We start from the raw sequence: 22,314 nt of genomic DNA, 5'->3' as shown, positions 1-22,314 counted from the left end.
CCATTTCTGTGTGTTCTCTTGATGGTGGCCTGTGCTGGGCAGGAGTCCAGAACTCAAGGGGAAAGTAACACAGATACAAGAGACTTGACGTCTCTGGTCTAGGAGCTTCCTAACAAAGGATAACTAAAGTGTAGATGGGTTTATCACAGAGCACATTTTCACCATTTCTCTACCTACCAAATGATATGGGTAAATTTGATAAGTTTAAGCCAATATTTTAAATAATTGGGCAACAATTAATATCCCCCTACTCTGACTTTTCTCAGAGAGATTTTAAAAACTGAGAGAAAAGGATTTAAGATGGGATAATCTCTAAATCCATTGCAAAACCTGCTTTTTATTATTATTATTATTATTTTATTATTATTATACTTTAAGTTCTAGGGTACATGTGCACAGCATGCAGGCTCGTTACATAATATACATGTGCCATGTTGGTTTGCTGCACCCATCAACCTGTCATTTGCATTAGGTATTTCTCCCAATGCTTTCCCTCCCCCTGCTCCCCACCCCACAACAGGCTCCAGTGTGTAGTGTTCCCCACCCTGTGTCCAAGTGTTCTCATTGTTCAATTCCCAGCGATCCCATTACTGGGAGTATACCCAAAGGATTATAAATCATGCTATTATAAAGACACATGCACACGTATGCTTATTGCGGCACTATTCACCATAGCAAGACTTGGAACCAACCCAAATGTCCATCAATGATAGACTGGATTAAGAAAATGTGGCACATATACACCATGGAATACTATGCAGCCATAAAAAGGATGAGTTCATGTCCTTTGTAGGGACATGGATGCAGCTGGAAACCATCATTCTCAGTACCATGCTGTTTTGGTCCAAAATCTGCTTCTTTCTTCAACTCCTTTCTCCACTTTGGATTTTTATATGGAAGTTTTATTACTTGGCTTGAGGTGTTCTAAACAGTGTTGGACATTTACACATTCAGAAGATAAAGTCTATTCCTGTTATCCACAGCCCTGCCCTTTGCATTGGGATTGGTCAATATATTTTAAGTGGAAATAGCTTATATTTACTATGCAGAGCACTATATATGTCATCAGTTCCTTCAGGGAAATTCCTATGTGTTTGAAACTTGACCTTAATAGGCAGGTAGTCAGCGTTTCAAACACAGTAAGAAATGTCTAGGTATGACTTGTATGCACTATTGGGTACCCCTTTATTTCCGTATATGTAGTTAGTTTTTAAAGTGCTGGTTATTTTTTAATCTGATTCTTGTTTAGTTTATCTTAATGTTGCAGTGGTCAGTGGTATACATTAAAAGGCAGTTATAATACTTTTTCTTCTTGCATGTCTAAAATTGTAATTGCAACATTCAATTGATTGAATTATCAGCTCCCTGAAAGTACTAGTCATGCCCCGCTTTTTTCTTTTCTATTTTAAAATATTGGCAACAACATTTTCCATTGTTTTACTTTCTCGTTTCTCTTTTTTGTTACGGAACTATAGAAATGATAGAGACAGAATTCTACTAATCTGTCAAACCTTGTTTTCTAGTCTCATCTCTGAGTGTCCAGTATGTTGTAGAAGCTTACATTTTGGTGCCACATTTAATTAGTTTGAGACGCTCTTTTATAGCACAGTTTTAATACGTGGTTCATATATTTCAATTTCTTCAAAATAGTAACCATTTACTATACAGTAGTATATCCATCTCCTTTCCTAAAAGACAGATTTTCTGTATTCTGAGTCATATTTTGCTTATATTCGATAGAGTTGCAGATATACAATTCAGCATGAAAACTATTATTTATGTAGATATTGCAACTGTTTTGTCTTGCATTGGTTTAATGATAATACTTGAATTGTTTCTTTCCCAGTCTCACCAAAAATTCTCTACATGTTAAAAGCAAAAATTTGATGGAGTTTATAAATTGGTACTAATTTTATACCCAAATCTAAAGGCTTAAGTGTATATCTGTCTTTAAATGTACAAGGCACATGTGCTTTGTGGAGAGAGATTGAAAACTAGTTTTGGACAGAAAATTTATTCAACCTTTAATTGTTAGCTGAAAGTAAAATTTCAGTTTAATAATATTTTCATATATTTTCATTTAAAAGTCAATTATTTTAAACGTAAATCATTCCTTTGAGGCCTGCCATGAACTTTTTTTTGTTTTTACTTGGAGTTGTAGTTGAAAAAATTAAGAAAGTAACACCTATGGTGCTATTTAGTATAACATCTTAAAAATCTATGGCAGTGAAAGTTTAAGGCCTAGTTTTCATTAGTACCAACCAAAACAGGCTAATTGGTAACACTTTGTTCAGTGTAGCAAGATAAGGAAAATAAATTCAACCTGTTTTATTCTGCAATTTGTGATGAAAGTAGCTAATTCCTTCTTAAGTAAAGTTACTGAGTTTTTTGACTTCCCAGAATAATTGAAAATTTCAAATTATTACCTGAAATTTAATATGTTAAGAGTACTTGATATTTTAATGCATTTATTGCTTTCGAATTTGTAATAATTCGGTGAGGTAAGTTAGTTAACCTGGAGTGGTTTGAAAGCTCAAAATTATTTCTTGTTGATTTTCTAAGTTTGGTAGAAATGTTGGAAATGTCTTTCTTGCTTGCACTAAAAGAGTTATTTTTAGGGAATAATTCTACCCTATCTTAAGAATTTATAATTTTAACAGAGTGATACCTTCATCAACCTAAATAACAGTAAGTAATAATTATATACAATGTCAGAGAGTAGATAGCAATTATATGCCTTGTTTAAAAAGAAATACTATAATTTGCTGTATAAGTTACTAGATTGGCATCTTGCTGAATTTTATTAGTCAAGGAGTTGCACAGGAAATTTTTTTCTGATTTGAGTAAAAGGAAAAAAATCTCAGGTTTGAGAGTTGTTACAAAGATATTCTGATTATAATTGCTAAGATAAGACATAGGAAAAGAGACATTCTGTTTTTTACTATTATCTAGAACTTTTTTGGTCAAGTTAATATTTTAACATTGATGGAAAAGAATGTGATGGTAGAGAGGAAATTGTAGCTCATGTTTGTTGTTTAGGTGAAGAAAATAAATTGGAAAATTACGAACAAAATAAGGAATGTCATCAATAATTTATATGTTGTGATATCTTTTATTTTCCTTCAGTGGAGGATATATAGGCATCAAGTCTTTGCTGAAATTAACAATCGTTCTTAGTGTTTTTCCTGATGGATCTACATCCCACATCTCATGGACTTGTGCAAATGCCTAGTAATTTAATTAGGACTTAATTCAGGATTCTTTTTTTTTTTTTTTTTCTGTTTTCCAAGTAAATGTACAACTGATTTATTTATCCCTTCTTCTTCTTCTTCTTTTTTTTTTTAAGGAATCTAGGTAAAAATGGCTTATCTAACAGTAGCATTTTGTTGGATAAATGTCCACCTCCAAGACCACCATCTTCACCATACCCTCCCTTGCCAAAGGACAAGTTGAATCCACCTACACCTAGTATTTACGTGAGTCTGAATTGACTGACTGGAAATAAAACAGTGTTTGCAACTACCTGTCTTTCATAAAATCTTTCTTTAAATTTATATGGATGCCCTTTAGGAAACATTACGATAATTGGCAACAGATTAAGTATTTTTTTGGGGGGGAAAGATACATTCAAAAAGATTTTGTAATAGCATTTTTAAAAGACCTTCTCAGCTATTAACTGTGATGATATTAGAATCATGAGAAATATTTTTTATTGCTCTAATTTTGAGCAGTATTAGGAAAAAGCTACCTAAAAGTGTAACGTTTTTTGGGTAAACTGGGTTTTAAATCTGCATTCTACTTAGTTATGTGGACCTTAACATTCATTCTGTTTTATACATCTGCCCCCCAAAAAAGATACTACCTTCAAAATAAGTGAGAACGTAAGTGTGATAGTAGATATATGTCACTAAAAAATTTAATAGGCTATTTAAAACTAGATACTAGTTTTACTTTATAGAAATATAGGAATCTGATATAGGAAGTTGTTAAGAGTTCAGTCAAAGCAATTCCTATTTCTGTTTCTTCCAAATAGATCTTCCTACCCTATTTCCTTTCACTTTCCTGCTTCTATCCCAAATCAAAGTTTTTTGTAAGTATAAAGTTAGGGTAGTATGTGTATAATGATCTTGCATCTGTAAAATGGTACTGGAGTTTGTTTTATAGATTTAACCCCTTTGCCCTCTAGAGGCCAAATATTATCATATTAATTCTTCCTCCAACCAGTCATTGTTTATCCCTTACTATGTAAGGGAAGCACTGGGATAGACATGTAAAAAAAACTTGTAATGTGAGCTCTGAAGAGAAAAAAAAAATGCAAAATTAAGTTTTTATCTTTCATGGGTCCTCTTCAGTCTGCTTTCTTTGATAATATGTTTAGGCACAATTTTTTCTTCTTTTCCTCTCTTTTATTGTGATTTTTAAAAAAACACATAGCATAAAATTTACCATCTTACCCATTTCTGAGTGTGCAGTTCAGTACTGTTAAGCATATTCACATTGTTGTCCAACCAATCTCCAGAACTTTCTCATCTTGACAAACTGGAACTACACACTGAACAACTCCCCATTTCTCCCTCCTCCAAGCCCCTGGCAACTACCATTCTACTTTCAGTTTCTATAAATTTGACTATTCTAGATACCTCATGTAAGTGGAACCATACAATATTTGTCTTTTTGTGACTGGCTTATTTCACTTAACATAATGTCCTCAAGGTTCATCCATGTTGCAGCATGTGTCAGGATTGTCTTTTCATTTTAAAACTGAATAATGTTTGAAACACTTTGATTTTAAAGTTTAATTTCAGTTTCATTTCTCCTACATATTTTTGTCATGATAAAATGGACAGGAGAAATGTATGTGGTTACTATCTAATTTAAACTAGAATCAAAAGTCATAGTGATAAGGTACTGTCAAATAGAAATAGCACCCCATAAAATGCATTATTTAAATTGTGAAAAATAATATTAATTTGGAGCATAATATTTAAATAAAAGCTCTGTTTTCCTGAGATCTAACCACATATTTTAATTTTACAGTTGGAAAATAAACGTGATGCTTTCTTTCCTCCATTACATCAATTTTGTACAAATCCAAACAACCCTGTTACAGTAATACGTGGCCTTGCTGGAGCTCTTAAGTTAGGTAAGCCTTAAATAAAAAAAGGAAAAAGTTTGTCTATTTCTTTCGCTGTCTTTTAACTTTTCAAGCACTGGCAGAAACTTTTTTTTTTTTTTTGGTATTTTAATTTTTTTTAGTACTAAGAATGAGAGTGTGTGTGTATATCACTTCTTTAATCCATGATGTGAATATATTGTTGGTGATACTGGTTACTGGCAATTCTGTGGTGGTTTTTAAATTTAGCTATTATTTGGGTCCATTTACATAATTGTGATTTAGGTTAATAGAAAAAAATTGATTATAAAATGTAGGTGAAATTTGATGCTACTAATAAATACTGTAGTCCCATAAGTATTTCCTGGCATCTGCAGAAATTAAATAAATAAATGAAATTTCAGTCCTTGCACACTTAATTCTTTCTCGGATGGGATGACATAGCAGTTATATTCAAGGCTTCAGCTAATGGTTCTGCAAACTTGGCACATAGCTCAGGTTGTGCAGAGGCCCTAGTTTTTTATGGGAACTGGATACAGTGCCATAAAATGCTTTACCTTCTTCCTTTAAAAAAAATACAAGCACTTAAAATATTATCCCAAATATAATTTTCATTTTTTAACTACATTTATGTATTCATGAAGACCTGGGACTTTTCTCTACTAAAACTTTGGTGGAAGCTAACAATGAACATATGGTAGAAGTGAGGACACAGTTGTTGCAGCCAGCAGATGAAAACTGGGATCCCACTGGAACAAAGAAAATCTGGCATTGTGAAAGTAATAGATCTCATACTACAATTGCTAAATATGCACAGTACCAGGCCTCCTCATTCCAGGAATCATTGAGAGTAAGTATTTGTATCCTAAAGATTATTTTAGGACTTTAAAGATGATTTTACTTTGGAGTTTTGAAAGGACACATTACTTTTATATGCATCTCATCATTTTATGTTACATAAAATACTTTGTAAGTGCTATCCAGTTTTCTTGTAGGTATGTATGTATGTATGTATGTATGTATGTATGTATGTATGTATTTTGAGACGGAGTCTACCTCTGTCGCCCAGGCTAGAGTGCAATGGCACGATCTTGGCTCACTGCAACCTCTACCTCCCAGGTTCAAGCGATTCTTCTGCCTCAGACTCCCGAGTGGCTGGGATTACAGGCACGTGCCACCACGCCCAACTAACTTTTTTGCATTTTCAGTAGAAACTGGGTTTCACCATGTTGGCCAGGCTGCTCTCGAACTCCTGACCTCAAGTGATTCGCCTACCTCAGCCTCTCCCAAACTGCTGGGATTACAGGTGTGAGCCACCACACCCACCCTCGGTTTGCTTTTAGTAAAGTCTAAACAAACCCATGGGTTCATGAAGTAAATATCATCATGGGGAAATAGAATTACTGTCTAGTGAAATATGTCCTTCATTTCTGGGATACTTTTTTTAGAGCAGGGTTTCTTAACTTCCGTAGTATTGACATTTTGGACTGGATAATTCTTTATTGTGGGGGGACTGTCTTGCACCTTGCAGGGTATTTATTAGCATCTCTGGCTTCTCAAAAATATCTCCAGACATGTCAAATATCCCCTGAAGGGCACATTCGCTCCTGGTTGAGAACCACTAATTTAGAGGATAAACTAAGTCTTAGGTTTATTTTATGCTTGCAAAATCCCGTCTTGTCTTCCCTTTTTTTTCTTCTGCCAGATTAGTGTTATCTCATAGACAGCTCCTGCAGGAAACATTAGTGTTCTTCTTACCAATCTTAGGCTGTAAGAGAAAACTGAAGGAGGAAATTAAAAAAACAAAAATATAAAACTCAGAGGGTTATTATTATTAAAAGACCCATATAGCCCTTTCAGCACTGAAGCATTACAAAAATCCTCTAGCACTATAATGAGAACTTTGTGAATTCTCCTACAAAGTGAACATAATACATCCAAATAAATGAGTTTATTAAATGTATTACTCAAATACTTGTCTGCACTAAGTTGTTTGTTCTTCACATATCCTACCACTGACAGTATGTGGCTGAAAGTCTTTAATTTGTGATTCATTAGATTTGCTTGTTGTCTCTGTTTAAAATTCTGCTAACTCATACTTTCAATCAAGATAGCATTTCTACCTGTAAATTATATTTGTCTTCCTTTCCCACTTGCCGCTCCCTATATACTACAAAGAAATTCATCCAGTAAAAACTATCCTGTGATTTTACTGAGTTCCAGTGAATTCGTTGTCCATATAAATCTGTAGTTCAAACTTTCAAAAGGCTTCAAGTACCTGCTAATATTATAGTCAGGATAGAATAAGTAGTAAGAAGGAGTCAAAGATCATCAAAGGAAAATTTGGAGGAAGAGTTGAAAAGCAGAGATAGTAAGAGGCAGTCTATTTAAATGGGGAGAGTTCCATAACCAAAGAAAGCATGGGGGTTTTTTGTTGTTTTTTTGAGACGAAGTTTCGCTCTTGTTGCCCAGGCTGAAGTGCAATGGCATGATCTCGGTTCACTGCAACCTCTGCCTCCCGGATTCAAGCAATTCTCCTGCCTCAGCCTCCCGAGTAGCTGGGATTACAGGCATTTGCCACCACATGCAGCTAATTTTGTATTTTTAGTAGAGACGGTGTTTCTCCATGTTGATCAGGGTGGTTTCGAACTCCCAACCTCAGGTGATCTGCCCACCTTGGCTTCCCAAAGTGCTGGGATTGCAGGCGTGAGCCACCGTGCCCGGCCAGCATGGGGTTTTTTAGTATGCTTTAAGACATGGACCATTACATGTGAAAAGTTTGACAAATGTTCAGACACTATACATTTAAAGGAATGGAAGCCAAAGGTCAGAAGTACTGCTAACTTAGAAATCATAAAACAGTGTTAACAGATACCATGTCCGTGACTCAGGAGTTGTAAATAAAAGTAATATTTGCATTGAAAAATACCTATATTTATCCAGCACTTGAATTACCAATGTTAGAAACATTTTGTCATTTGTGTATAATTCTTTGTGGAATAAATACTCCCTGGAAGAACTTTTCCTTTGTTCATAATCAAGAATAAAAAGTATCTTACCTTCTACTCTTACACATATATAGTTGTGTACACATGCACACACCTCTGCTAGCTTATATCATTTATAATCAAGATTGGGATGTCCTAGGCCTTTCAGCTTTACTCAAGTTTTCTCTCCTCTTGAAAATGGGGCAAGTATGAGAATCTGTAATATAACGTTGTGGCTAGTGGAGGAAGTTGGATACCATGCCGGTGAGATTCGACTTTTCTTGGGTATTTATTTATTTAATGTGGTGTTTGAAGAAATTTTCATGTGTAAGAGGCCTATAGAAACTTAGTTTGAAGGCCAGGTGTGATGATTCACGCCTGTAATCCCAGCACTTTGGGAGGCTGAGGCCAGTAGACAGCTTGAGCGCAGGAGTTTGATAATAGCCTGGGCAACATGGCAAAACCCCGTCTCTACCAAAAATACAAAAATCACCTGGGCATGGTCATCCGCACCTATAGTCCCAGCTACTCAGGAGGCTGAGGCAGGAGAATCGTTTGAGCCCAGGAGGAGGAGGTTGCAGTGAGCCGGGATCACACACTGCACTCCAGCCTGGGCAACAGGAGTCAAACCCTGTCTCAAAATATTAAAAACATGAAACTTAGTTTCAAAACACAAATAATACTATTCAATCTAGATATGAATTTTTTTTTTTTTCAGTTGTATGGTGGAAAGGATTGCCAGTTGTACAACACTAAACTAGAATGCTTTTTGCTTAATCTATAGGAAGAAAATGAAAAAAGAAGTCATCATAAAGACCACTCAGATAGTGAATCTACATCGTCAGATAAGTAAGTCATTTTTAATGTCCACTTAGTATTTCTTTTTAAAAGGCGTGTTTCTAATCCTGTGTCTCTTTTTTAAGTTCTGGGAGGAGGAGGAAAGGACCCTTTAAAACCATAAAGTTTGGGACCAATATTGACCTATCTGATGACAAAAAGTAAGTCCTTATAGTAATATTTCTGTGAACTGATGCAAAGAGTTATCCTGTGCTAGACTGGGAATTCTCTACAATTTCCTCTTCTGTTTCATTTATTTTCTTTTGTTTTTAAGTTGACATGAATTTAAGCTAAACTTTTTCTGCTATATTTTACAATTGAAATTTAAAATTTTTTTTTTTTTTTTTCCCAAAAGTAGAGATGGAGTCTCACTGTGTTGCCCAGGCTTGTGTTGAACTCCTGGGCTCAAGAGATCCTTCCACCTCAGCCTTCCAAAGTGTTGGGGTTACAGTTGTGAGCCACTGCACCTTGCCAGATTTTTTTTTTTCCCTAAAACTTTTCTGTAGTTTTTCATCAAGACTCTGACTATATGCTAATTACGTAATCACAAAATTATATTTTTAATTATATGAAATAGTTACATGAAAATGTATTTATAAAATATAATTGTACAACTGTTAGTATTTTTTCTTTTATTTACTTGGTCAATAATTTTTATGCCTATTTTTGTTGGGAAGTATTCTTTGGAAAAATTGAAAAATTTAAGTTTTTTCCTATGGAAAAGTAAAATATTTATAGACCTAATTGTTTTTCTGATTGGAACCCAAGAGTTTTGAAGAAATGGTAAACTTCCACAGATACTTGTAGCAGAGTTTCACTTTTGATGTGTTATTTTATTGCAGGTGGAAGTTGCAGCTACATGAGCTGACTAAACTTCCTGCTTTTGTGCGTGTCGTATCAGCAGGAAATCTTCTAAGCCATGTTGGTCATACCATACTGGGCATGAACACAGTTCAACTATACATGAAAGTTCCGGGGAGCAGAACACCAGGTAATTTGTATGAACTAGCATACCTTGTTAAAATTGAAAACAAAATCAAAATATGAAACATGCAAAGACAGCCAGGATCTTGTCATTTATAATGAATAAAACTGAAAGAGTTGTTCCTGTTGTAATGTTAGACTTTTTAACTGGGCTCAGATTAAGATTTTTCCCCTTTTCATTATCTTTTTTTAGTGTAATAGCCCAGAAACAGTATAACAATTTAATCTGGAAAGGGGTCATTGGAGCATCACTGGGAAATAAGTTCTTTTGGCCTGAAGACTCTCTTGTCAGTCCCATCTGTTGCAGAGAGTGATGGGGTGCAGTGTTTTTTAATTTTTCTTTTAACCCAAGTAACAATAAAAAGTATGTTTTATATGTAACCAAGTGCACATGTATGTATACAGCAGCAGTTTTATCGAACAGTATGTTTTCCAGTCTATTCCATTCTGTTTCATTTAAAAACTAAAGTGTAGGTTGCAGTTTTCTAAGTGGATCACAACTCACAGTTTAAAAACAACTTCATGATGTGGAGACATTACTAGACTCATTCTAATAACTAGTCTAGACTTTGCCACTAATTAGGCTTGTCACTTTTGACAAGTTACATTTCTTCTTTAGGTCTTTGTCTTCATTTGTAAAGTGAATTACATTGTTTTTAGACTTAAATTTTCTATCCAGTACTGAAGTACTATCTTCTTTGTGCTCCTTTGCATTAACATGAAATTTCACAGGGTGATATTCAAAATATTTAACAGTTGCTACAATCCCAGCACTGATCAGTTAGAAGAGATACTGTTGATAACCAGTTCAACTGTACCAATGTACTGTGGGCTGCAGGTCTCCCTCAGGTGCTTCTCTTTGCTACTTGATGCAGCCATGGTTTGAAAACCAGACTGCTTCCTTCTTTGTTCACATTCTCACTGAGTCATGCTTAAGAATTGTTTGAAAATAGGGTTATGCTTGCTTCTGGGTAAAATGGGTCAGTGGTTCCCCATCCCGGCTGCTGATTTGATTCTCCTGGTCCTTTGTTTCTTTTTCTTTTCTTTTCTTTTTTTTTTTTTTGTTAAGAGACAGGGTCTTGGTATGTCACCCAGGCTGGAGTGCAGTGATGTGATCATAGCTCACTGTAATCTTGTTTAACTCCTGGGCTCAAGCAATTCTCCTGCCTCAGCCTCCCAAGTAGCTAGGACTACAAGTGCATGCCACCATGCCTGGCTAATTGTTTCGAGGTTCACATAATGACTTCAAGTTATCCTTCCCTCTGGATCTCCCAAAGTGCTGGGATTATAGGCTTGAGTCACCACACCTGGTAGCTTTTAAAAAAATATGTAATTAATCTCTAGGATTCAGATCCATGCATGTGGGTGGGTGGGTTGGTTTTTAACTGAGGTCCCCAGAGGATTCTAATATACAGCCAGGATTAGAACTATTGGTTATAATTGTTATCCTCAGACCATTAGAAGCCCACTTCTGTCCTATTTTATCCATAGTCAGGTAAAGTGCAAAGAGTTCTGGAATACATGATGGAAGAACTATATTCTGCTCTGTACTCTATCATTGGACACTGATATAAATGTTGGGCAAAAAACATTATTTTGAGTACCTTGTTATGGGGTAAACGCTGTTCCTGGAGATTAGTTCATAAGGAAAGAAATGGTAATAATATCTATAATAGCTAATATTTATTGTTTACTGTATACAGATGGTCCCTGAGTTGAAATGGTGTAACTTACCACTTTTGGACTTTATGGTGGGTTTATCAGAGTATTAAATGCATTTTGAACTCAAGGTATTTTTCAGCTTACTGTGGGTTTATCAGGATGTAGTCCCATCTGTAAGTCGAGGAACATCTGTATTAGGCACTGTTTTATGCATTCATTAGTTTATCAATCTTCAAAACAGCCCAACAATTTATAGAGATTATTATTATCTGTTCTTACATACAGGGAAACTGAGTCAGAATGGTTTACCAGCTTGCCCAGGTTCATGTAATGACTAAGCCAAGGAGCCTGGCTCCAGAGCCTAATCTCTTAACCATGATTATACTGCCTATCATAGAAGCTCTTACTGAGTATGTTAGGAGTTGACATAAAAATGCTACAGTGATGAACAACTAAATACTACTATAGTGTTCTCTGTTGAGCATTTGTAAGGTTTTGTTTCCAAAGACCCATTTTTCTATAAACTTATAGTGTGAAGATTAATTTTTTTTCTGTATAAGTACCATGTGCTAACCGATTGCGCCACTGGAGCTCCAATTTTTTTTCTTTTCACATTTCAGGTCATCAAGAAAATAACAACTTCTGTTCAGTTAACATAAATATTGGCCCAGGTGACTGTGAATGGTTTGTTGTTCCTGAAGGTTACTGGGGTGTTCTGAATGACTTCTGTGAAAAGTAGGTTTCCAAAGTAAATTTTCTTAAAACACGTACTAGAAAGCAGTAATTGTAAAGGACAACTTACCAAGCTGGATATCCTAATGGATACATTGCCAGTATTCACTTACCATTCAGCAAAGAATTCATTTTAAATTATTTGATTCCAAACCTTATATTTTGTGAAATTGGAAATACTTTAAGAAAGATGCCATGAAACAACTTCATGCAATAGTAGTACCCATGAATTTAAGAAGATAGAAAAGTTATTAGTTAATTTTTAAAATGCATACTTATTCATTTGAAAGGTGTATATTCCAAGAAAAATTGTTTTGTTATAAATGGTTTTAGGAAGTAGAAGGAATTCTTTATTGAGCACCTGTACAGGCTATGAATAACTCAAGCTTGACCATAATACCCTTTGCCATATCATGATATAAATTCTTTTTAAACTGACAACTTTTTCTAGGAAGAAATTTTATAAAATGTATTATTACTTTATTTTTTATTTTTAAATAGAGATGGGGTTTCACCATGTTGCCTAGGCTGCTCTTGAACTCCTGAGCTCAGGCGATCGACCTGCCTGGGCCTCCTACAGTGCTGGATTACAGGCATGATCCACCACATCAGCCCAGATTTTGTTTTCTCTAGCTGAAAGAATTGGATAGTTCCTTTCCTTAAGATCTCAGAAATAGCTTTTATTTCTGTATCTTGCGTTAAAAAGTACCTTGGAATTTTTTTTTTTTTTTAGTTGGTTTCAATTTGATCATTTGTCTAAATAGAACCTTATTCTCTTTCTTCTTTTCTAGAAAGTACTTTATTATATAAGGACCTGATATTTTCATTTAGTAATAACATTAGAAAATTAGTATAGGATGAAAATATACATTATATACACATTTGGTGTTATGCCCCCACGCCAATTAAAGGGGGGAAAAAACCCCACAGGAAACATTTACATATGAGATGACTTTGAAAACTAATTATACACGTATTCCACATACTAACTTCTTTATGTTTATTTTTCCTTTTTTGAGATGGAGTCTTGCCGTGTTGCCCAGGCTGTAGTGCAATGGCACAATCTCAGCTTACTGCAACATCCACCTCCCAGGTTCAAGCAATTCTCCTGCCTCAGCCTCCTGAGTAGCTGGGATTACAGGGGTGTGCCACCATGCCCTGCTAATTTGTGTATTTTTACTAGAGACAAGGTTTCACCATATTGGCCAGGCTGGTCTTGAACTCCTGACCTCGTGATCCACCCACCTTGGCCTCCCAAAGTGCTGGGATTACAGGCGTGAGCCACCACGCCCAGCCCCATACTAACTTCTAATTTCTTACTTTGGTTTAAGAATCTTTGCTTAAATATTTGGATTTAGTAAGAAGTGCATTGTAGTTAAAAAACAAAAAAAGATACTAATCCACAGTTTACTTACATAAAAGCAAGGGATAATTACCTTATATTGTCTTCACTATTACATATACTGGTTTCTTTCAGTGTAAGAAAGCCAAAGATAGGGAGTTTTAAAGCTTCTAATGTACTGATGAAATAGCCTGATCTACTTTAATCTGTACTTTTTATGTGGACCAGCAGTCCAGTAGCAGCAGAGAAAGAACATTGTTATATAGAAAATCTCCATTGTGCTATAGAAAGATTTTTATTTCTTGAACTTTGAGTTAATACTATATTGTTGCAGCTATAATACAGGAATCCTTATTCATTGTTTCTGAGTAGCGACTGGCTATTTTTAGGGTGTAGTTTTTTTTCCTATCTAAATGGAGAGGTGTCTTGGGAAAAAAAAGATAATTAGGATAAGCAGATGACATCCAAAAAGCTTGAGCTTAGGGATAATAAAAATATCAAGTTAGGAGGAAGGGTTAGGTAAATTTAATAACTCAGTTGTGAAAGTAGTACTTGCTTCTTCAGCGTTTCACTGTAATTTTGTTTCACATAAAGATTGTTGCTTTTGATAGTGACTATGTACTGTATCTGTAGTTTATTTTATGGCTTTAAGTAATACCTGTCTTGAAATAACCATTCTTTTGAATATATGATTAAAACGATGCATACTTTTTGGTAAGTTTAATTTTTTGTGGGGGGGTTCTATTTGGGATTACTTGCTTGCTTTTGGATAAAAAGTTTTCTCTAATTTTGTAATGACAATACATGGGTGAAATAAGGCTAAGATTTGTGTTTATAGCCATTTTTTGCTTTATAGGCAACTTTTTCTGGACTGTATCTACTTGGCCTTGTCACACACAATAAGCCCATCCTTATCTCTTTGCAGTTAGGCTACCATTTTCACTCTAATCTAAACTTTTGAGAGTAGCCTTGCATTTTTCAAGAGAGAAAAAGAGAGACTAAGGTTCTTTCTAGATCATAGTTTGGCAATTTATTTTCCATAAAGGACCAGATAATATTTTCGGCTTTGCAGATCATACGCTGTCTGTCACAACTGTGTCATTGTAACAGGCACAGTCAGAGATAGTACGTAAGTGAATGGACATAGCTGTATTCTAATAAGTTTTATTTATAGAAACAGGCAGTGGTCTGAATTTGGCTCATGGACCATAGTTTGCCAACCCTTGATCTAGATAAAAAATTAAATTTAAACCAGTAAAAACAATTGTATACTTTCTCATGTGCTATAGCACAAGATAAATAAAGTAAGATTATTTCTTAGATCTTACGGAAAGGAACATTTTTACTGTGTAAGTTTTTCTTTCCCCAAAATATGAAATTTGAAGTAGTTAATTCAATTTTATAAAGTTCTTTTATGGGAAAAGTGACTATGTGGTTTAAAAAGTACTTCATATCATGATGGAGAATAAGAAGCCAGATATTAAAATAAAAGCTTAATAATATGATCTATGGAATGTTTCCAAAGTATATTGGTAGTAGTGGTCATGATTATTTGTGCACATGCATGATTGTTTGTTTTTGATAGTTGTTTTGAACTGCGTAGTTTTAATCAGCTAATCATCAAAACTATGTGGAGTCTGACATCCAGTCTCCTTTTCCTCAGAAATTAAGGGAAGTTCCTGGTACTTGTATTGCCACAGTGTTCCTGTTTATGGATTTAAATGACTTGATGTCAACTCTACCTTCCATTTACCTTTTAGGGGTTTCTAGGTGCTCCAGGCAGAAGGCTTCAGTCAAAAATAGTCTTTGTTGATATGAAATTAAAAATTAACGTATGTGTTACTTGAAAGTAGCTTTGGATTTCATTTGGATCTTTGAAAAATCAATTTAAGATAGTAATACTGGGCCGGTTCACTTACTACAGGTATTATAATGCCTGTAATCCCAGCACTTTGGGAGGCCAAAGCAGGCGGATCTCCTGAGGTCAGGAGTTCGAGACCAGCTTGGCCAACCTGGTGAAACCCCGTCTCTACTGAAAATACAAAATTAGCCAGGCGTGGTGGCAGGCGCCTGTAATCCCAGTTACTCCGGAGGCTGAGGCAGGAGAATTGCTTGAGCTCGGGAGGCGGAGCTTACAGTGAGCCTAGATGGAGCCACTGGACTCCCACCCAAGCAACAGAGCAAGACTTGGTCTCAAAAAAAAAAAAAAAAAATGCTAACACTGATCTTTAGTAATTTAGTACTCAACCATAATTACACACTCTTTATATACATACAGCAGATCTTTTTGGACAAGCAATTACGTTTCAATAAAATGAACAAGTGTTCATTAAAAAAATTTTTGATGTTTTCTTCCAGTCTTACTAGGAGCTTCTTAATATAGTTGATCCATTTACATTATTTTTTTCTTATTTCAGAAATAATTTGAATTTCCTAATGGGTTCTTGGTGGCCCAACCTTGAAGATCTTTATGAAGCAAATGTTCCAGTGTATAGGTTTATTCAGCGACCTGGAGATTTGGTCTGGATAAATGCAGGCACTGTTCATTGGGTTCAGGCTATTGGCTGGTGCAACAACATTGCTTGGAATGTTGGTCCACTTACAGGTATTATAAAGAATATGCTTAAAAAAAAGTTAATTTATATAGGATTATATCCAATAGGTCTGTTCCTTTTTTCTTGAAATATAACTTACTAAAAGTTGTAAGAAGAATGTCTCCTTGCATAGAATTGCAATTTGTAGTACAATAAATTAAATTCAAGTTAACAAATGGAAATCTAAGAGCGTAGATATTAGCAAAAAACAGGTTTATGGCTTTAATATACATGAAAGGTATAATAATAATTTTTAGAGTGCTTGGTTTTATTTTATTTAAAAAAAAAAACCCTTATGAGAGAAAACAAAGTAGAAAATTTATTCTTTCACATTAAAAAAAATCTAGTATTTCATATGAATAGATCTGTAATGTCAAAATCTGTTTGAATTATGTCTGCCTTCAGGCAGTACTCACTTAAGGTTAAGAATGTGGAGTTTAGAGCCAAAAAGACCTGGATTAGGACCAGGATCTGGCTCTTGTAACTCTGGGCAAGTTATTTAACCTCTCTGGTCCTCGATTTCTTCATCTGTATAATGGAAGTAATGAAATTAATAAGGTGATGGTGAAGAGTAAATGAGATAATGGGTAAAAATAAAAATAACACAATGCTTGGCATATAGTCATAGGAAGTGCTCTTTATATGATTGCTAATATTATTACTACTGTAATTATCATAAAGCATAATTATTTTTATAGTGTTTTGAGGTTTTTCAGAATTGATGTTGAAGATATCACCTGAGCAGGTGATAATGGTTATCTTCATATCTTTTGGTACTTTGGGTTGCTTTATAACTGTTTTTTTTTTCCTAGCCTGCCAGTATAAATTGGCAGTGGAACGGTACGAATGGAACAAATTGCAAAGTGTGAAGTCAATAGTACCCATGGTTCATCTTTCCTGGAATATGGCACGAAATATCAAGGTCTCAGATCCAAAGCTTTTTGAAATGATTAAGTAAGTCTTTTCTAAAACTGCTGTAGTCCCTCTCTTTTTGGGGAGTGTTAACTATTAAGGTTTTTTTCTCCCTTAGAATTATGTTGACATCGAAGCAAAGTGGTCCAGAAGTCTAGCAGAATGTAATATGAGAATCCACATGTTAAAAACATTTTTCCCTTGCAACTAGCCCACTATGGTACAGAAAGGAAAAAAAGACACATATGATTATAAATCAGTAGAGTCACAAACCTGTGCTTCTTTCCCATTTCCCTCTGAACCACCTGATATCCCAGGATAACTTTAGTTTTAATATTGAAAATCTACCATTAGTAACTTGAGGGGAAAATGGCATCACAGAATATTTGTTGTCACAGACAAATTAGCAGTTAATATAGGGATTTGACTAAAATGCTAATTTTTAAATTTTTAATTAAATCATCTATCTTTTAAAGTGTCTCTTTTCTGAGCTACTTAAAAAAATTTAGGGGCCGGGCGTGGTGGCTCAAGCCTGTAATCCCAGCACTTTGGGAGGCTGAGACGGGCGGATCACGAGGTCAGGAGATCGAGACCATCCTGGCTAACATGGTGAAACCCCATCTCCACTAAAAAATACAAAAAACTAGCCAGGCAAGGTGTCAGGAGAAGGGCGTAAACCCGGGAGGCGGAGCTTGCAGTGAGCTGAGATCCGGCCACTGCACTCCAGCCTGGGCGACAGAGCGAGACTCCGTCTCAAAAAAAAAAAAAAAAAAAATTTAGTGTAAGTTATGTAAATTCTTATCTAGGACCCTAGTTTGAATACCAGTAAGCTTCACATTTGTTTTCACAGTTTCTATCTTAGCCATTTTGTAAATCTATTTAGAGGTACTATTTTCAAACAGTGCTATATAGCAGTGTTTCCCTAAACTATGTTTTCCACTACTAGCTCTGTCCCCAAAAGATGGGAAATTCTGGCTATGGACATATGGGAAATGATAGAGTAAAGTTCAGCAAGTGGACAAGTCCTTTATTTTTATTTATTTTTTGTAAAATATTTTAGATACTGTACATGTTAATGTAATTTGTGAATGAGGGAGAAGAGTTACAGTGTACAGTATTCCCCAAACTTATTTGACCAGTATCTTTTGAAGAATTAGTTTTCTCAAAAGCTCATTTTGGAATACACTGCTTTATATTCATTGATTAAATAAGTTTGTCTTAGTCTTTGTTAAAACAGTGTTTACATTAAGTATTTCTCCTGCAGATAATTTGGTCAGCATGTGTTGTTTTCAAAATGCTGTCTTTTGAAAGTAATCCTGGTTTGTTAAAATGATTTCAAATCTAGATCCAAACTTTTATTTAAACAAAAGTTGTGTGGCCAAGGCAACATGCTTATGAATTATTTTATGACAGTCTTTTCTCAGTTGCACCATTTTATCTAGTTATAGGTAAAAGGGTAGGGGAGACAAAAAGGACCAAAAACCAAATTACAGCAAGTAATATACAAATTCTTTAGAACATTGGATCTTGCGTACCATACTTTCCATAAATATAATTTATAGTGGGGCGGGGAATTGTCTCTCCATTTATCCTGTTATACATCAGAATGGTACTTTTCCCTGAATAGCAAGTTCAGTGTTATTTTTTGAAACAAAAGTGATGTAAAGTCACTAAAGGTGTTTAGAAAGTTGGAGGTAGTCATAAACTAGATGCTAAGTCAGATCACTTAAAAGTAGTTCAATATAGAAGCCATTTATCTAACAGCTATATAGACTGAAAGTAACTCATTACATTATGAGTAGATTAGGATTTTATAATTGGAAAGGATTTTAAGGTCACTTAATCAGCTCCTACTTAATATAGTAATCTTATCTATATTCATAATTTGTGATCATCCAGTGACTTAAACATTATTTTCACCTCACTATAATTCTTGCAAGTTGTTTACAGAATAACCTAAAGTCTACCTGTCATTTGGTCCCGATTTCCTGAGTATATTTAGGATTTATGCAGAATAAATCCCATTCAACAAATGTTTGAAAACTAACTCTATGCCAGACACTGTTCTAGGCACTGATGATAGACATACCAATGTTTAAGATGAAATTCCTGTCCTCTGGAGACTTAAATTCTAGTAGGACAAGAAAGAAACCCCCAGTATAATTTATTTATATGAATAAGATAAAATACAGTAATATTTGGGAGGAGGGAAGGTCAGAGTGCTTCTTTTGCTTAACGGGTCTGAGAATGTGAGTTTTCTGCTTAGCCCTGAATAATGAGGTGAAATCAACTACCCAGAGATCTATGGGTAGAACCTTTCATATACAGAGAACAGATGAAGGCTAAATTGGGAATAACTTTGGCATGTTTATGGGACAAAAAGGTCAGGGTGACTATAGCTGAATGAGAGGAAGAGTGATGGCGATAAACTTAACTAAGCAAGCAGGAACGAGATCGTACATGGGCTTTCTGGACATGGTAAGAAGTTTGTATATTAATTATAGGTGTTACAGCTTGCCGTAGAGGATTTTAAGCAGGAAAGGAATAGGTTTCACTTTAAATTTAGAAAATGGATCTAGTGGCTGGGCGCAGTGGCTCATGCCTATAATCCTAGCACTTTGGGAGGCTGAGGTAAGCCAGATCACTTGAGTTCGGGAGTTTTACCAGCCTGGCCAACTTGGTGAAACCCCGTCTCTACTAAAAATACAAAAATTAGCCAGGCATGGTGACGGGTGCCTGTAATCCCAGCTACTCTGGAGGCTGAGGCAGCGGGGGTGGTGGGGCGCTCCACTTCACTCCAGTCTGGGTGAAAGAGCGAGACTTGTCTCAAGAAAAAAAAAAAAAGAAAATGGATCTAGTTGCTTTGTGTGGAATGGGTTCCAAGGGGTAAGCTTAGAAGTAGGGAGGACAAATTAGGAGGCAATTGTAACAGTACAGACCAACCTGGACAGAGATTTCCCTGTAAAAATAGAGAGAGGGGTCAAAGTAGGGAGTCTTGTGGAGCTAAAGCTCATAGAACTTGCTCATAAATTAGGTGGTTGGGTGAGAGGGAGAAAGGAACCAAGGATAACTTATCCATAGTCTTCTTGTTGTCTGATTGTCATTAATTTAAACATTAGTCACCTCTGTCATCTTTTCCATTCCCTACCTCACCCTCAATATTCTTGTTATCCTTTGAGACTCCTTCCAGTTTATCATTGTTCCTCTCAATACTTAAAATGTTGAGGTCAGACATACAAAATTTGGGTGTTTTTCCACTTATAATTTATAGTGATACTGTTTATTTCTTTTTTTTTTTAACCTAGATGCACTTACATTCTTATCTATACTCCATTTTGCCCTATACTACAAAATGTCTAATCATTTAAATCTTGATTGTATTCCTCGTGATATTAACAGTTCTCCTCCCAGCTTGAGTACCTATTGACACACCAGTTGAAAATGTTAACCACAAGTCTAGACCCCTAGGCCTTGCTTTATAAGCCTCCCTTTTTGAAATAATTGTCATTGAGCCATTGCCAAAAATGTACTTTTCAGCAGCCAACGTGGCTCCCTTTCTTTGATTTAATGAGTCTTTGCTTATTGTATACAAGGCTCTAGGCTAGGCTCTTAGGGTTTATAAATACATGGTATAGGTCCTTTCTTAGTGCAATTAAATAAAATAGATTGAAAGAAATTTGGTGATAGATCCACTGATGTTTCCAGCCCAAGGAGTCAGAGAGGTTTTTTTAAAAAAACTGTGTATTCTGGGGAAGAATGTATTTTGTGTGATGGGTGAAAATGAGGAGACAGGGAGAAGAGAAAGGAATAGCACTTAAGCCAGCTTAAAACCAGACTCTTGCACCATCAGAAAGATGCCCCAGTTCATCCATAAAATAGCCTACATAGCATATCTCCTTAAGTCCAGCACAGTTAAATGTTTTCGTCCAGTGAAGGAGTAAATCCCTTTTCTTCACTTGAGCTCCAGGCAAATAGTTGGCTTATGTAGGGAGGCCATGTTGTATGAATAACTCTAGTCTTCAACCACTAAAGTCATGCTCAACATGGTAATTCTGAAAGGCTCAGAGGAACTCTGGAGAAGAATAGCAAATGTATACTCCAACTCATGTTCTCTTCCTCCTGTTGTCATTCTCTCCCCTATACCTCCCCTTTTTGCCCTCCCTCCTGATTACCTTCCCTGCTGTGCATTTGCGTGAGCTTAAATGTATATACGATACAACTGCTATATGTTTATTGACAATAATTGGTGGTATGTTTTGGCTTGAGCGCAATGTGTGATGAGTAGTAGAGTAAGATATAGTTGTAAAAGTTGGTTAGAAGCCGATTATGCTTTGTGTACTAAACTTAAGACTTTCTTCTGTTGGAGAGCTCTTGGTGGGTTTTTAATTAATATGATCTAATTTAGGTTTCATAAAGGTGTTTCTAGCTATTAAATAGAGCAAACTTTTGGATAGTAAGAGAAAGGAGTGAATCAGAGATTCTTTGGCTTTTAAGTCTGGATACTTAGATGGTTTAGTAATATTGCTAGTTAATAAATCAGGCTTAGCACTTAGCCAAGCACTGAGCAAAGTGCTTCCCAGACTGTACTCACTTATTTCTCACAGCATCCCAAGGTCATTCAATTGACTAGAGGTAGAGCCAAGATTTAAACCCCTATCTGTCTGTGAAAGTGCTTGAGTGAATCTATGGCACATGACTTCATTTGGGGACAAGTTTGGGGAGCCAGTTAAAGAGTTGGATAGAGCTATTTAGAAGAAGCTGACTAGGGAGTCATCTACCTAGGAATTTGTGACTGTCTTGAGAGGAAAAGGAAAGAAAAAGTTGGGGGTAGCACTTTGTGGGGGATATGCCTGTTTAAGAAAAAGAAATAGGTGAGCTAGATAACAGGAGAGCATGGAGACTGAATTGTTGCAGAAATAGAGAAGGAGGTCTTTTTCCACAAGCACAGTTTTGCCGTGTAATTGTTATATCCACATCATTGCTCTGGTCTTCAAATCTAGTAGTTCCTGCCAAAAAATGAAGTGGTGTTGGTTTTTTCTGGTTTGTGAGCTGTGCCAGTTCTTAATAAATGGTTCTCCCTTGCCATTCCTTCCCTCTGCTTTGAGTTATTTTCTTCATCTCCTGTTCACTCTGCCACCCACAGCAGTTTGG

General features: G+C 35.6%; 1 protein-coding gene across 10 annotated transcripts in view; it reads left to right on the top strand.

Moving 5' to 3' along the window:
• The window catches only part of KDM6A (lysine demethylase 6A), a 232,263-nt gene that overhangs the window by 194,282 nt on the left and 15,667 nt on the right, over positions 1-22,314 (top strand). For 9 of the 10 annotated variants that reach the window (XM_025371878.1, XM_025371877.1, XM_025371876.1 and 6 more), the window contains 9 exons: positions 3,347-3,476; positions 5,038-5,143; positions 5,758-5,963; positions 8,885-8,949; positions 9,024-9,098; positions 9,780-9,928; positions 12,204-12,318; positions 16,075-16,262; positions 17,064-17,205. In XM_025371878.1, coding sequence (XP_025227663.1) covers positions 3,347-3,476; positions 5,038-5,143; positions 5,758-5,963; positions 8,885-8,949; positions 9,024-9,098; positions 9,780-9,928; positions 12,204-12,318; positions 16,075-16,262; positions 17,064-17,205 — 1,176 coding nt within the window. The remainder of the gene's footprint in view (positions 1-3,346; positions 3,477-5,037; positions 5,144-5,757; positions 5,964-8,884; positions 8,950-9,023; positions 9,099-9,779; positions 9,929-12,203; positions 12,319-16,074; positions 16,263-17,063; positions 17,206-22,314) is intronic. The other variant, XR_003117321.1, reaches the window with a different exon arrangement.

This window comes from Theropithecus gelada, chromosome X, assembly GCF_003255815.1.
Source record: "Theropithecus gelada isolate Dixy chromosome X, Tgel_1.0, whole genome shotgun sequence".
NCBI classification, from domain to species: domain Eukaryota; kingdom Metazoa; phylum Chordata; class Mammalia; order Primates; family Cercopithecidae; genus Theropithecus; species Theropithecus gelada.
The sequence above is the reverse complement of the archived record's forward strand: the minus strand, read 5'-3'. Positions and strand labels throughout refer to the sequence as shown.